Genomic DNA, 13170 nt, shown 5'->3' on the forward strand with positions numbered 1-13170 from the left:
AAGCATGTGCATGTACACACACAAAACCTTCCTTTACTAAGACATGACTTAGAGGCCACAGTGTGAAGTGCAAAAAAAAAAAAAAGCTGTCTCAGCTACAGCAGAGGTCCTTTTTTCTTCAAACAGGCTGTTACACCAGGCAGATTTTATGCATCAGTCATCCTTCAGTGAGCAAACTAACTTCAGCATGTGCTGGAGTTAAATTAGAAAACTAGACGAAGATCAGCAGAGTTACTCCACTTATGAAAGCCTAACCAGCCAGCATCAGCACTAAGCCACTTTGGTATGTTCGGGCTGGATAATCTGAGGAATAACTGATCCTAACATTCCAAGCAATCCTTGGAAAGCCATCTGGCAGACAAAGGTCCTTCTATGCAAATCACAGACACCTACTCTTATCTTTTGAGAAAACGCTCTGCATATCTTGTTCACAAAGTTTCTCCCTCCCCTCTTTGTTCCCACCATTGCTCTCTCTCTCCTCTCGCCATTCTCAACACCTCACCCTCGCCCCCACCCCCACTGGCCGCTGCTCCGCCCTCTTGTGGCAACCCCCGTTGGCTCGCTGCCACGAACACAACATGCACACGGACACTCCTGCCGATGTTTTGAAACTCTGCCAGATACAACACGCGGAGGGCGGTGGCTGTAATCCAACGATCTGATTGGACAGCCCCGCTAAAGGAAAACAAACCCACAGTCAGCTGGCCTCCTTTGCATGGACAGCATGTGAGTGATTGTGATGCTCTTACTGGAGCAGTGAAGCTTGAAAATAAATAAATAAATAAACTGAAGTAATGACACAGAGATGGGGCAGATAAAAGGAATAATCGCAACAATACAATTATGAAATGCAAGCCGGCAGAAAAGAGGAATTAAATGAATAGGATGTGCAGCAGCTTTCTGCCTAATAAACAACCCACATGCTCCATGAGCCTCAGCTCGTCACAGCCACCTCTTCCCTTCTTTTTCTTAACATAAGGCTTCAACTGTTATCTTGAAAGCTCATTTGCTGGAAAATATTCACAACGTATTTAATAAATTCTGACACTGGTTACAAAAACACAATGTTCACAGTCAGCCCGCCTAGCTGTTATTCAGCATTTACTTTCTGTACTTTTGTAGCCAGTTCTCTGCACATTACTTATGCTCTGATGTTGCCACCTTTCTTTGCAGTCACCCTTCTTTGGTCTCACGTCCATCATCTGATTTGTCACACACCACAACATCAGCCCTGAAAGCTGAGAGATTCATTGTGAGTGAGGCCGCAAATAATGTCACAAAGTGAAGTGGCAGTAAGACCTGAAGTGTGAGTTGCATCAAAAACTGGTGCACATGTTCCTCAAGCACAGAGCCATCACTCAAAAACTGAAGAAGCCCTAGCAATCACCACAAATCAGGCAATTAGCTCCTCTTACGTATGAAAGGCTAAGATACTGATACAGACTAGCCCAAAACTAATATTATGAAGGAAGGATTAAGACTTATTTTTCTATTTTCTTTTAAAGCTACAGCTTCCCTGCTACACATATTCTTAATATGAAACATTCAAATGACTGAAAGAAAGTCTTGTGTTATTCTGAATGTTTGTGGGGTTTATTTCTTAAGTTCTCTTAATTTTTACAACTAATGTGTATATCAGCTTTTTCTAACTTATTGGAAAAAGAAAGCACATTAGTCCCTGGTCAAATCCAGTTGGTACAGTACAAAGATTACTTCTTCATGTTAGCGTTGCTTCTGTTTTGGAGACATGGAGGAGGAGGACACCTAACATCTTTATGATTAATAAACGTTCTCTTTTGTTGGAAGAGGAAACCTTTAATGTTGCAATGTGAGCCAGAGTAAGTAGCAAATGTGATTGGTTTGCCTTTTGTGTTGAACAACTCAGCGTTATCACACAGTGTTTCACTTGCACAAATGAGCAATCTTTCAGAAAAAGCAGGTCATGGAAAACACATCCAAGCATGCAAACTACCGCAACTGCATCAAACACCTGCTTAAAGCTTAAAGACTAAATAAAGTGAGGTGGACAAATTATGACTGGAAGCTGTGCAGTGTTACCCAAATAAAGTCAAATGTGTTAACAACACAATCCCACCGAGTGAGGTCAAATAATGGCCAATTAAAACCCCATTTGGACACAGCCACGGATAAGGAAGTGGCAGGCTCCAGGTTTTGAATGGGTTTTAAATCCAGTTGTCAGAGAGAATGTGATAAATGCCTTCCTTTCTATCCATTAAATTTATATGGCCCAAAGTCCTCGAATGGACTTCAAAGTCAACACACACACACACACTTCCCTTTAGCCTACATGAAACACAGTCACAACACACAGGAAACAAGGAATGCTTTCTAATTACTAGGCACATGTTGCACATTAAAACTCTGGAAGTCCAACTTCATATAATCCAACTCTGGTGGCTGTGTGGAAACACACACACAGAAACACTAAAATCCTCTTCAGAGGATAACTACCTACAGATGGGAGATGCTCTTGGATGAAAATGCTGCTGCCACACTTGCACAGATACTTTGAGGAGTGATGAAAAGAAATCCCTCGCTCCTCAACAGCAACAGCTGCTACATCACGCCGAGGAGACTTTCTGCATCTATAATGTTCATCGTCTCTGACACAGAACAGAGTGCTGATGAGAAAGACAGGAGACGACAGAGGAAATACCCGGTGTGTGTGTGAGTGTGAGAGAGAGGGGGGAGAAAGAGAACCCAGGAGGTATAAACTCAAGTTACAGGAATTCCTCTGGCCTTGTATCAGCGTCAGTGTTGGGTTAGGTTTCCTTACAAACATTCTGTGTTAGCGAGCTCTGGGAGAGGGGGGGAGTAGCGCTCAGGATCACAGAGCCGAGCATGCATGTGTTTTAAGTGATCACATTCCTCGGCAGAACATGACAATGGTTCAGTAAAGTTTAACAAATAACAAGATGAACTGTGAAAATGCCTGACAAACGCTCCTCGCCAGTACTGACCTTAACTCCTGACCCAACTGGTCCCTAAGCAGATACGAGAGCACCGTCAAAGTAATTAGTTCAACTTCACCTCATCCTCGTACCGCTGCACAATTTAGGTACTCACTGCCCAGCATCCACTTTGTGCCTGCTCTCAGGCTGCTCCACCAACCCCCGAGACTATTTGGGCGTGTGCTGCTGAAAAACCACGCACGTGCACAACCACCCACGTAGCTATGGCGACAACAATTTAATTTGAAGCACAGGGTGACATTCTGTGGGATTATCATACCATTATCCCTCTCTCAGACCGGGATCCATATGTATTTGGGTATTGGAGGGTGACACCACAGCAAGCAGAGGGCACTCCTTCGATGTAATCCAATTTTCCATTGCTGCTTCACACTAACACACAGACGCAGCGTGGGACACTCTCTGCGCAGTCCAGATTAGGAGCAGGGGCATTTATGCTGCTAAAGTAGACCAACATATTCACTTAACCGTCGACTATAGTGCAGCAACACCAGCTCTCCAGCCAGAAGCATTAAGAGCAATTTAAAACAAGTTTTAAAGTTAGATTTCTTTTAGAGGAAGAGAATAAAGTCACAGAAAGCTTCAGCCATAAAAAAAGAACTCTGGATGACCACAGTTCATTAACCCAAGTTTCTCCACCATCTTCTTGACATGAGGATAGCATACACAAAGTCACAAATTTAAATCTTTACATCCTCATTTCGCATTTTATTTTTCTTCTCATATATCAATCAATATCAGCATGCTGCAGCATTTGCGAGCAAAAAGTTGATGGACATTACTGATACAGTAACAGTGAAAGAGCAGAGCTGGTTAAAAAGCTTCACCCAAGATATGACATCCCAGGCAGAAAATATTTGTATTACCTGACAACACTGTGCATTCCTGACTGGTAACAAGATTGCGTTCTTTTAGTTGTGAAACAGCCATGTTGTACTTTTATTTGAGGTTTTCAGCCAGAACACTGTAGTTGACAGTGCTGTGTCACTGGATATAATGCTGAGTCACTACTATTGCAACGTGATACTGCTGTTGGCACTGTTTGAGAAGATTCACACCTCAAATTAGACGGTGTGTCATCAGCACCTGCAGCTACCTAGAAAAGGAGGATGGAAAGTGCTCTTGATTTGCTCACACTCAAGTGCTGCTGCCTGCAAACATGAATAAAATGATATTCCCTTTTTTTTACATTTTAAATGATAAATAAATTTAAATAAAATGTTAATATTGCCACATGTTTTCTTGAAATGTGGAATATCTGCAGTGCAGACCAGCTAACATTAGCCATTTGACAATTGATCAGTAACGTCATTTATAACAGCCGGTAGAAGTCAAGAAGAGTCGATGGAAACACCCTTCAGCAATGTTGTGACAGTTGACGTTGCACAGTTTATCCACCAGAAGGTGCTCTTCAACTTCCTTATTGGACACATGCTTTTGGAACGCCACAAAGCGCCTTTTAAATTACAACCTACTCGGATCGACTGTTTTTCCATAACAATTGAGTGTGCGTGGTCGTCATCATAGTAATGCAGCCGAGCGTCCTGTGATGCAATTAATATGTATCGCGAAAACAAAGGTGGACGTCAAGGCGATGATATATCTGCTGCTCAGTCTGCGGCTTTTCGTCACTGTGGTGTTGTTTTTGTAGCCATTTCCCTTGTTGCCAGATTTCAAAAAAGGCTGTTTTGATTTTTGTGAACAATTCTTAGCGAGTATGCATGGACCGGTCTATCACATCTTATACTACGTGGCCAGTTTCCTTTACGGCCTACAGAGCTTTGTCTCCCATCCACAACTCTTCACTGGCAATTCCACCAGTTGGAAATCAATCAAATCAAAGCTGTAGCCAAAATACCTTAAACGAGTCATCTGTAGATTAAACCAGTGGTCAGTAGGGTAAATATACAAACGGCAAGAGAACTCGAGCCAGAGCAAATTGCCATTCATTATACGGATTCTTTAAAGGGGGAGAGGGGTGGCTTTCTCCATTACAGCTAATGAGTGAGTGAGGGTTTCAGCACGTCTCTCCAACACCATCACATCTTTCCTTACAACGCTTAAAGAGGCTGAAAAACCTGATCATGCACAGAGTATCAACAGACAGGATTCCCACTGCACGTCAGCAGCTGCCAGTACAAACAGTCGAAATAAGAAGCATCAGCTGCTGACAGTTAACACCAAACCTCTACACGTCTGCAGACTGCACTGCATCATTTCTTTTAGTGTTTCTCCAAACCAAAGTGCTGCCTGAACCAGTGTGCTTCAGAATGTTTTCTGGGGGAGTTTGGAAGTTCAGCACATATTATCAAAGGTCCTTCTGGAGTCAAGTTTTGACTCTTAATGGCCATCTTGAATCTCAGAACAGCTCAAAACAGTACCTCAGTGGGCTTGCTTAACTCTTCAGATGGAACAGCTCCTAGAAAAACTCTTGAGGGCCCTCGCAGACCAAGCCAGCCTCGAAGAACTAGCCCAGGCAAAAGCCGCACATAACACCTCTCGACTTCTGCTAAGAGGTACACCTGAATACACACAGAGCCTACAGCTGATGGCCAGCTGAACGCCAGACAAACATGAATATCTGGATTTACATGAGAGGGAGCAACTAGTCAGAATATATTGTGCAGACGGACAAGCAGAAAACCTTTATTGCTCTAGTACATGTCTATTTATAAAGGATACTAAAAGGATAATTCAAATAAAGAGCCCCGTGATCAGTAACTAGCTCCCATGATCCACACAATTACAGTACATAAACATCTGATTAAAACTTTGCTGTATAAGAGTATTAAGAGGCCTTTTCATTCTCACACCCAGAACTGTACGAGACTATATGTGGTTTATGAAGAAGCTATACTGACTCACTGTGCACAAGTGAAGCCGTAAATGTCAGTAACTGGATGACAGGAAAAAGATGTGAAATTTATCACTTCAGCGATTACATCAAATTATCTCCTATTGATACTTTGCTGCCAGATCTTGAAATCATGTTGTCACTCTTAAAAGGTTTCCAACTCTTAATAGATCAGCAATGATAATATGGAGCAAAGTAACCAATCCCCTACCTCAGACAACCTAAGAAATTGTCTTTCAAATGGGTTTCGTGTAAACTGTAAGGCAGACTAGTATACAGGATTTAGTAGAACACAAGAAACTGATTTTGATGAATAATTACAAACTATAAAAAAGCTAAAATTGTTTCTCCCGTCAGTCAGAAAGACTAGGCAGTTGATGAAAGTTTAAGATATGATGGACACGTCCTGGATGCTGGACAATGTCTCAGCTTTCTCAGTGCTTGTAGGCAAAGAAAGACTCGCCTGCTCCTGTGTCATTCCCTCCCCCAGGGCTGAAGCTGTGAGTAAGTGAATGGGAAATGAAGCCCTTACTGGAAAACTGAACCCACCTACTTACTGGCAGCGGACAGGGGGTACGCGGGGGTAGGGGTTATTTAAAAAAAAAAAAAAAACTTAAATTGGAAATTTGAACTGGGCTTTAGTGATTAGTTGGGTTACGTTTTTAACACTGCCCCGTTTACTTAAATTTCACACATTTTAACGAACACCGGGTAACTGAACCCCACTCACGCCAGTAAACAGCTAAAAGTAAAGCAAGAGGAAGCTGAGCTAAACAGCGCTAATGGTGGGGAGGCAAAGTCATTAAACTGAAAAATTTTACTTGGGAGACATTACCTGTGTTGTTACATTATTGTTGGCAAAGTTAAATGGCAACATTTGACTTTCCTAACATCTGTTTCAAACAGAGAGGGTTAAGGCTGTTTGTTCTCTTTTACCCTTCACAAGCCTCCGCCTTGTGGGTGCTTTAAGGCTGAGTACTTAACACACCCTGAGAAGTTTTTGAGCACTAATGACAGGCTTTCCCCTTAGGTATCTGGGGGGCCTCAGGCACAGCACGCAGAGGGTGAGCATTTTCAGGCTGTTTTTTCAATCATCTGTGACAGCCACCATTTCTCCCTGCTTGTCATGGATTTATTTCCTGTGACACACTAACACACAGCACAGGAGCCTTCATCACCTCCGGCAAATAAAACTGGGCTAACCACCCTAATGCTCCAAAGGCACCAACAGCACAAATACAGCTGATACGTGCAGGTCATTGGCTCAGATTAGGCAAGCCGAGAACTGGGAAAACAGCCACACCCCTAACTTTAAGCCTTAGCAAATTCTAAATATCCCCCCTCCCACATTTGTTATTAAGGGTTAAACCACTCATAGAGACCAAACATGTGTTTTAAGCCAGACTATAAACAGGTTTATATTTGCTCTAAAGGCATTTTAACATGAGACTATGAAGAGAGACTCCTTTTTGGAGCTGGCCTCAAGTGGCCAATCAAGGAACTGCAGTTGGGGGTTTTTGGCAGCTTCAGGGGTTGTCACTTGAAAACCAATAGCTAGCCCAACAAGGTGCAAACTGAACAAATTTTTTGTGTGTGACATGATGGTAGATTTGTGTGTGTTTTGCTCATAAAAAGGTTCATCTTGGAAACAATGGAAACAACAGTCCCCAATGCATTTCTGTTCTTATATTTCTGTTCTTATACTCACAATTAGGGGCCGATGCTGGCCTTATAGACCGATATTGACAAATAACCTTTACTGATGTTAGCGGCATCACATCAATCCCATATTAGTTAAAACTTGTCTCATGGCAAGTTCAAACCATAAAACAAGTCAATTACTTTTGTTATTTAACAAAAATCAGCAACAAATGATGACAAAAACAAAGATAAAAAGACATCATGACAATTTGATGATGTGATGACAATTTGCTTCAGTTTAGAACAAAGCAAATAGCCGTCTGGTCATGAAAGGGCACATTTTCATAAAGTCAAACCTTTTCTTTATTTCTCAGCGTTGTATTCTCAGTGTGCACAGCGAGCCTTAAGTCATTGCAAGGTTCTGTTAACAATGAATGGCATCCTGCGGAGTCTACAGCATTTAACTGCTGGGACAAGGCTACACATGCTGCTGCAACTTAAAAGATTGATGTGCAACCCACGTCTGTTATTGGTTATGTGAAATAGTTAGCTCTTAACATTTGCAGTCTATTATTCTGTTTGATTAAGTGACTTACTAGAATGCAGGTAAATATACCGGGTGATATTCTGCACTGCTCCGCATCTGCTGACCACTCTCGATCAACCGGTTTGCTGACCTGCTCGGGCAAAACTGCGCTTTGTTTCTAGAAGATGCAGTGAGAACTATTTGGAAGCAACTCAACAGAAACCAGAAGTGGGTCAAAAATGACATTCCAAGACCTCCTGCTGGTGCTATTTGTTATTCTTCCTGACCATATGACTCTACCAAGAAAAAGCTGTTTTCCTGTTTGACGGGCCTTTGTAGTTCTGCCCAGATCACGCAGCGCACAAGGAGAGAATTCCAACTTGTAGAGGTAGATCTCCACAGCATGTCCAATGCCAAGAACTTCTAACAGTCAGAGAAACATGTGTGCACTTACTACAGGGGCCTCTGTCTGCCCTGAATGGATGGTGTGGTACAGATTAACCAGACTCTGTGTACACACACAGATACACGCAGAGTGTGTGTGTGTGTGTGTGTGTGTGTGTGTGTGTGTGTGTGTGTGTGTGAAAATCCAGCTTAACACACGTGCCTGTTCATCTCCAGGGAACTAGGTGAAGAGCCAGTTAGCTCCCTTTGAATCCAAGGCCATATGGCCCCCCAGTATGACTCCATACTACATACTGAGACTAAAAACTAGCCAGTATCTAGAACATACTGGTACTATGAATGAGTGTTTGTCCTCACCAGTGCTGGACTTACCTCGCTGTCGTGGTGCTGGCAGTAGCTCATGCGATCCTGGAACAGGGACAGCAGCGCGAAATTGTTCTGCAGGGACTGGGCGAGGGACACGGACATCCCTGGCTGGCTGGCGTTGCTGTTAGCGTTGACCCTGCTCAGATGGAGGTTCTCTCCCAGGCGCTCGATGAAGTGGTCTTTGGTGAGTCGCACCCGCTGGTGTGCTCGCACGCAGTTATCACACAGGTACTCCTGGCAGTCAAGGCAGTGGGATGTGGCCAGGTTCTGCTCGTCGCAGGAGCTGCACTGAGGCTCTCCCAGGTGGTGTGAGTGCAACAGGCTTCCACGTGATGGATGACTGAAGCCAGAGGAGCCTCCACCCAGACCTCCCCGGGAGTGGTGGTGGTGGTGGTGGCCATTCTTGTTCTGGATCTGCTCCTCTGAGCTCACCACCACATCCAGCAGGTTGCTGAAGAGGAAATTGGAGGAAGGCAGAGAGTCCACTCCGGCCTCTGAGATGGACACCTTCTGGTCGCAGGTGGGGCACCGCAGCTTCAGCGGGTCCCCGGGACTGCGCTGTCCCTCCAGGCACTGCCTGCAGAAGGCGTGCAGGCAGGGCAGAACGTGGAGCCTCTTGGTGGTTTGGCTGGAGGAAGACGAGGTGTGAGATGAAGACGATGAGGTAGAAGAGCTGGAGGAAATGGGAGCCGAAGAGCCGCACAGCTCCTTGCAGAGCGGGCACGTCTGCAGGTCCGAGTCGGGAAACGAAGCCATCTGCAGCGTCACCAAAACTGGGCTCAGTTTACAACATGCGCGACGACGAGGCTGAGGTATTCATTTGGAGACACATCAGCCCGTTTGGGGTGTGTAGAAGATAATTATCTCTCCACGTTAATGTGGTGTTTGAGGTAGATTCGACGATTTAAAAAAATGAAAAAGGAAGAAAGATTTGCCACAAAAAACAAAACAAGGAGGTAGCCACTTATTCAAAAAGTTATTCAAAAACAGTTGTGAGATCAGATGAAAAATCAGAATACTTAAATCAGTTGTGTAAGGCGTTTTTTTCTCTCTTTAGCAGAACCGACAGTCCTCCTTTTAAATACAGCATGCAGCAACAGACGACGCTGGGGCTTCCGTGGAGAAAAATAGTGCGATGCTGTTCGGGATAGCTCATAACATAAACCCGAAAATGGAAAGATACTGGGTCGGCTGGGGGGCTCGGTCTCTCCTCCCCCACCAGCTCGGCAACATGACTACAGGACTGAGAGCTACAAAGCAGCACCCGGACGAGTAGCTACCTCAAAATTTTCCCTTTACTTCTCCGTTATCGCTAAGCCTCCAAATTCAGACCGGTGTGGCTGACCGTCGGGATCCGTTCAGGCGGCCAACGGTCGTATGGTTGTCGCAGCGCGAGCCTTGGACCGCGAGAGCTTAAATTATTCATCAAAGCAAGGGTATCATAGAGTGCCTCTGGTCACCGAGGGTTCACCAACAACCACAGCGAGCCTCCAACAAAGCCAAACCACAAGACAGCGCGTCTATCCCCAGTGTGGGAGAATTCACCGGCCCACCTTGTGAGGAGGCCCCCTTCCAGCTCACCTTTCCCCGCTGCTGGTCGCTCCCTCCGGGCTCTCTGCGTGGAGGAATGCGCAGGGTTTTCTCCCCGGCTCGGTGTATGGGGGTGGGGGTGGGAACGGTGGCTTACAACCAGGTGAAACTCGGCACAGCGACAGTTTGGACCTTTAATGTGCTGCTGCTGGTTTTTCTTTTATTCTCGGATGAATTTTTTTTTTAAAAAGAAAAGTCAAATTACAAACAAGCTGTGCGCTCTCATGCGCGTGCTGCTGGGCTTGCAGCTCCTCGAGCTGCTCTTATCGGACTGAGGAGGAGAAATGGAGCCAGCTACTTCCGCCCTAGGGGAGGAGAGAAGGGTGTGCACCAAACGCACGCTCCCGATAGCTCGGGGTATGTGGTCACGTACGCGTGAGTGCGAATTTAAAGGGATTCGCTGTCATCAATTTACCTTCCCTTCATAATATACTGCGTTTTGTTGTTGTTTTTAGTTTAGACTAGCTAATGGCTGCCGAAGTCGAGAATCTGGAAAATGTCAATTTTACTGAGTAACCTCAATGGTGTTCTTGTACATCGCACGAAATATCACGATCCGCGTGTACTGACGATAACTGTAAGGTCTGGGGTTCGAACCCTGCCTGGTCCAAAATGTAATTCAAAATGTCCTCTGGTGAGATATTATCGCTGTGCAATAATCCACATTTAGATATTGATCTGTTACCAAGTGAATACACTGTCAGTATTGCTGAAAACAATACCGATACTTTTAATTTACAAACCATCTTATGTAGGGAACAGGAGTTTGTCATATTTTAAAGACTTGTAAATCACTGTTATTTTTAAGTTCAGCAATAATTAGTTAATACAGCAAAACAAACTAAACTTTTCGCGTATTTTTAAATAGTTTTTTGTGTGTGGGGGGTGGGGATTTGAAACGTAAATGTTCCTGTCTCTTTGGGTCAGCTTCTCTTGTTTAACTGTGTTATAGGCTATATTGTGCATGTTTGAGGTTTTTTTTTTCACTTCCAAAATAATAATTAATTTCACACAATTCAGTGGGCTGCATACTGAACTTGGAGGGCAGCATTAATCATATCATGCTAGTGTTGAACCAACATCAATACCATCAATATTTTGATCAGTCTCTACAAGATACTGAACCTTGAGTTTCCCCTGACGCATCTCTGTATGTGGATGATGGATGGATAGATGTTTTACAGATGTAGTTACAGACTCTCTCTCCACCTCTACGCATGTGTGCATGTTTTTGGGTTTCTTTTTTTTTTCTTTTTTTTAAGTTTAATCCATTGTATCAAACAAAGAATTTTCTGTTTTCTCTAAAACAACAGTAGATGCTCTGCTAAGCTAATGCCACAGGGTTCACCAACACAGGGGTGTGGCTAAAGTGGGCTAAACGGTGGCATCCTCCCTCAGTTTTGTCATATCAACGCAATCATGGGTGGAAATGATCAAAGTGAGAGAACATTGCTCTCAACTGTCCACGAAGCACGATGTGTCACACTGTTCCTCGAATAAGCTACAGCAGGCACAGCGGATGATTGCTCGTGGCACTCACTGCAGAATCAGTGTATTCTTTAAAGCTGAAGAAGAAGAAAAATTCCCTGTTTGTCAGATGACACGGGCCAAAGTGCAAAGGGTTGTTTTGAGAGACTGAAGAAGGCGCTCATTAAGACCACTGCTCTGAGTGAAAATGAGTCAGACAAACGGCCCTCTGTTAGGGTGCCATCCTGGAATGAGGGCTTATTTTGACTCTCTCATTGTTAAAGACATATCTCCTTATTACTTGAGCGTCTCTCAAAATGAAGCTCTAGAAAGGCAGTGAAGCTTTTGAGTTGAAAAGTAATTTCACCATCACATACTGACATATTGTAAGAAACCGAGGGGTCAGTAAAGGGACCATTAAAGCCTGTATTGTACTCCACTTGCCTTTTTAAATGGCAGCGTTTGTCTCATGGCTGACCCCACCTTAACACAATACTTCCCCCTGGTGGGTATGAAGCTCTGCCACACCTTCACAGTGCTCTCCAAAAGTTGATTCTGTTCATCTGGACGTGGCGTTTTCTGGGAGAAACGTTTCGTCACTCATCCAAGTGACTTCTTCAGTCTCAGCTGACTGCAGGTTTCCCCAATCTTATAAACAGTACATTTGCATAATGACTGAAACCAGCCCACTGAAGGAACAATGGGCTGTGAGGTCACAGCCCATTGTGACCTCCTGGATGATTGAGAATGCATCAAGACTTCACAGTGCTGTTTAATCACTGCAGAGTAGGCACACATGCAGTGGACGCCAGCATGTAAAGAATGACCCATCTGGACAGTCTTGATGCATGCTCAACCATCCAGGTAAGGAAATCCCAGAAAGTTGATTCTGTTCATCTGGATGAAGAGTTTTCAGTGGGAGAAACCTTTCGTCACAGTCTCAGCTGACTGCAGGTTTTACCCACCTTATAAACAGTACATTTGCATAATAACTGAAACAAGCACCACTGAATGAACAATGAGCTGTGAGGTCAGTTTCTTGATCATTTATAGGCAAATTGTCTTGACCATTGAAGAAGTGGAAAACAGGGCTCTGTTATCCTGCCCTGAAACACCAAGTCATTGGTTCAGGTATGTGATGACACCTGGGTGAAAATCAAATCTCAAGACGTACCACAGTTCACTGATCACAGTAACTTGGTGGACCACCGCATTAAGATCATGAGGAAGGGTAGCCTTCTTAGACTGTGAGACTTCCATCAGTAATGGCGGACATTTAAAATCATCTACTGGAGCTCAAACTGAGTGTCATCAGGATGCTGCAACAC

At 44.1% G+C, this 13170-nt stretch overlaps 1 protein-coding gene across 1 annotated transcript in view; it reads right to left on the bottom strand.

Annotated features, from left to right (window-relative positions):
- The window catches only part of trim71 (tripartite motif containing 71, E3 ubiquitin protein ligase), a 29118-nt gene extending 18479 nt beyond the window's left edge, over window positions 1-10639 (bottom strand). The window contains exon 1 of the mRNA XM_006795215.3: window positions 8792-10639. Within this exon, the coding sequence (XP_006795278.2) occupies window positions 8792-9541 (750 nt within the window). The 5' untranslated portion in view covers window positions 9542-10639. The remainder of the gene's footprint in view (window positions 1-8791) is intronic.
- Window positions 10640-13170: the final 2531 nt, after the last annotated feature.

Source organism: Neolamprologus brichardi, chromosome 22 (genome assembly GCF_056152115.1).
Source record: "Neolamprologus brichardi isolate AB-2024 chromosome 22, ASM5615211v1, whole genome shotgun sequence".
Lineage (NCBI taxonomy): Eukaryota > Metazoa > Chordata > Actinopteri > Cichliformes > Cichlidae > Neolamprologus > Neolamprologus brichardi.